This window comes from Haliotis asinina, chromosome 1 (genome assembly GCF_037392515.1).
Source record: "Haliotis asinina isolate JCU_RB_2024 chromosome 1, JCU_Hal_asi_v2, whole genome shotgun sequence".
In the NCBI taxonomy this organism is placed as follows: domain Eukaryota; kingdom Metazoa; phylum Mollusca; class Gastropoda; order Lepetellida; family Haliotidae; genus Haliotis; species Haliotis asinina.
Window position 1 is genome coordinate 2900258 of NC_090280.1, and position 3526 is coordinate 2903783.

Below are 3526 nucleotides of genomic sequence, written 5' to 3' on the forward strand. Positions count from 1 at the left end.
GCGTTGGTCATATCTGGTCGCTTGGACGTGGGTACATTTATTTCTTCTTTGGAATTAATATTGATGTCAAATTCTTTTTTTTTTTTTTGAAGAATATTTCCTGGTTATTTCTGCATGACATAGAAGTTGTAGAGTATTGTTTCGGGGTTTTGTTAGTTTGGTTAGAATGTGTAAATTTGTCATTCGTTGCAGTGAATCTGAGTATGATTTGGTGAATGTTTTCTTATGTGAATGTAATGCCAGCTTTGTATATGAAATCTGAGTATTGGCGGAAATTGTATGATTTGCTTTGTGTGAATCGAATGACACTTTGTATATGAAATCTTTGTATTGGCGGAAATTGTATGATTTCCTTTGTGTGAATCGAATGACACTTTGTGTATGAAATCTTTGTATTGGCGGAAATTGTATGATTTGCTTTGTGTGAATCGAATGACACTTTGTATATGAAATCTTTGTATTGGCGGAAATTGTATGATTTGCTTTGTGTGAATCGAATGACACTTTGTATATGAAATCTTTGTATTGGCGGAAATTGTATGATTTGCTTTGTGTGAATCGAATGACACTTTGTATATGAAATCTTTGTATTGGCGGAAATTGTATGATTTGCTTTGTGTGAATCGAATGACACTTTGTATATGAAATCTTTGTATTGGCGGAAATTGTATGATTTGCTTTGTGTGAATCGAATGACACTTTGTATATGAAATCTTTGTATTGGCGGAAATTGTATGATTTGCTTTGTGTGAATCGAATGACACTTTCAAGTCTTTGAATGTCATTTAGAAGTGAAAATACATAAGAATGAAGATTTTTATGGATATCAACTTCTTTATGAGAGAACACAACGTTTCGGAGTTAATGCTTACTCCTTCATCAGGTTCTTATGTATTTTCACTTCTAAATGACATTCAAAGACTTGATACGACATCAACATGGAGATGATGCAGTCACATCCATCAACAGGTACAACCGCTCTATTAGCAAAATTGTGAAAACCAGTAATCATCTGACTTTCCTGTTACGATGCCGAGACAACAACCTCGTTCCCAGAGGACTTCAACTGTCATCTCCTGTCCCTCGTTCACCTGCCATCAACAAGATACTCCACAATGCCAGCACCAGAATAGTCAAGCACCAGATACAGCACCTACGCCGCCACAAGTCCCATCTCCATAAAGACATTGAAACCAGCAGAAGCCACCTACAAGACACCCTCGAGTCTGACCTCTACCACAAGACCCAGTCCTTAGCAGAGAAGACCAAGCAGCACCTCCATGAGAAAGTGAAAACTACCCACATCACCAAATTCACCCAGTTACAACGTCCTTCCACCTCCAACATTCCCGAAGCTGACAACAACAACACCAACCTCAAGACAGTCATCAACCTCAGCAGCAAGCCTCTCACACCATCTCAGACATCCCTCCTTGCTAAAGGCCTGAAGTATGTCCCAGTCGCCGCCAAGATCAACACAGATGCCTTCATCACCAGCACCTGATGAAGGAGTAAGCATTAACTCCGAAACGTTGTGTCCTCTCATAAAGAAGTTGATATCCATAAAAATCTTCATTCGAATGACACTTTGTATATGAAATCTTTGTATTGGCGGAAATTGTATGATTTGCTTTGTGTGAATCGAATGACACTTTGTATATGAAATCTTTGTATTGGCGGAAATTGTATGATTTGCTTTGTGTGAATCGAATGACACTTTGTATATGAAATCTTTGTATTGGCGGAAATTGTATGATTTGCTTTGTGTGAATCGAATGACACTTTGTATATGAAATCTTTGTATTGGTGGAAATTGTATGATTTGCTTTGTGTGAATCGAATGACACTTTGTATATGAAATCTTTGTATTGGCGGAAATTGTATGATTTGCTTTGTGTGAATCGAATGACACTTTGTATATGAAATCTTTGTATTGGCGGAAATTGTATGATTTGCTTTGTGTGAATCGAATGACACTTTGTATATGAAATCTTTGTATTGGCGGAAATTGTATGATTTGCTGTGTGTGAATCGAAAGACACTTTGTATATGAAATCTTTGTATTGGCGGAAATTGTATGATTTGCTTTGTGTGAATCGAATGACACTTTGTATATGAAATCTTTGTATTGGCGGAAATTGTATGATTTCCTTTGTGTGAATCGAATGACACTTTGTATATGAAATCTTTGTATTGGCGGAAATTGTATGATTTGCTTTGTGTGAATCGAATGACACTTTGTATATGAAATCTTTGTATTGGCGGAAATTGTATGATTTGCTTTGTGTGAATCGAATGACACTTTGTATATGAAATCTTTGTATTGGCGGAAATTGTATGATTTGCTTTGTGTGAATCGAATGACACTTTGTATATGAAATCTTTGTATTGGCGGAAATTGTATGATTTGCTTTGTGTGAATCGAATGACACTTTGTATATGAAATCTTTGTATTGGCGGAAATTGTATGATTTGCTTTGTGTGAATCGAATGACACTTTGTATATGAAATCTTTGTATTGGCGGAAATTGTATGATTTGCTTTGTGTGAATCGAATGACACTTTGTATATGAAATCTTTGTATTGGCAGAAATTGTATGATTTGCTGTGTGTGAATCGAATGACACTTTGTATATGAAATCTTTGTATTGGCGGAAATTGTATGATTTGCTTCGTGTGAATCGAATGACACTTTGTATATGAAATCTTTGTATTGGCGGAAATTGTATGATTTGCTTTGTGTGAATCGAATGACACTTTGTATATGAAATCTTTGTATTGGCGGAAATTGTATGATTTGCTTTGTGTGAATCGAATGACACTTTGTATATGAAATCTTTGTATTGGCGGAAATTGTATGATTTGCTTTGTGTGAATCGAATGACACTTTGTATATGAAATCTTTGTATTGGCGGAAATTGTATGATTTGCTTTGTGTGAATCGAATGACACTTTGTATATGAAATCTTTGTATTTTCGGAAATTGTATGATTTGCTTTGTGTGAATCGAATGACACTTTGTATATGAAATCTTTGTATTGGCGGAAATTGTATGATTTGCTTTGTGTGAATCGAAAGACACTTTGTATATGAAATCTTTGTATTGGCGGAAATTGTATGATTTGCTTTGTGTGAATCGAAAGACACTTTGTATATGAAATCTTTGTATTGGCGGAAATTGTATGATTTGCTTTGTGTGAATAGAAAGACACTTTGTATATGAAATCTTTGTATTGGCGGAAATTGTATGATTTGCTTTGTGTGAATAGAAAGACACTTTGTATATGAAATCTTTGTATTGGCGGAAATTGTATGATTTGCTTTGTGTGAATCGAATGACACTTTGTATATGAAATCTTTGTATTGGCGGAAATTGTATGATTTGCTTTGTGTGAATCGAATGACACTTTGTATATGAAATCTTTGTATTGGCGGAAATTGTATGATTTGCTTTGTGTGAATCGAATGACACTTTGTATATGAAATCTTTGTATTGGCGGAAATTGTATGATTTGCTTTGTGTGAA

General features: G+C 35.1%; 1 protein-coding gene across 1 annotated transcript; it reads left to right on the forward strand.

Moving 5' to 3' along the window:
* Window positions 1–907: 907 nt before the first annotated feature.
* On the forward strand, window positions 908–1504 carry LOC137285910 (uncharacterized). The gene has a single exon (XM_067818034.1). The coding sequence runs from the start codon at window positions 908–910 to the stop codon at window positions 1502–1504; it is 597 nt and encodes a 198-aa protein (XP_067674135.1).
* Window positions 1505–3526: the final 2022 nt, after the last annotated feature.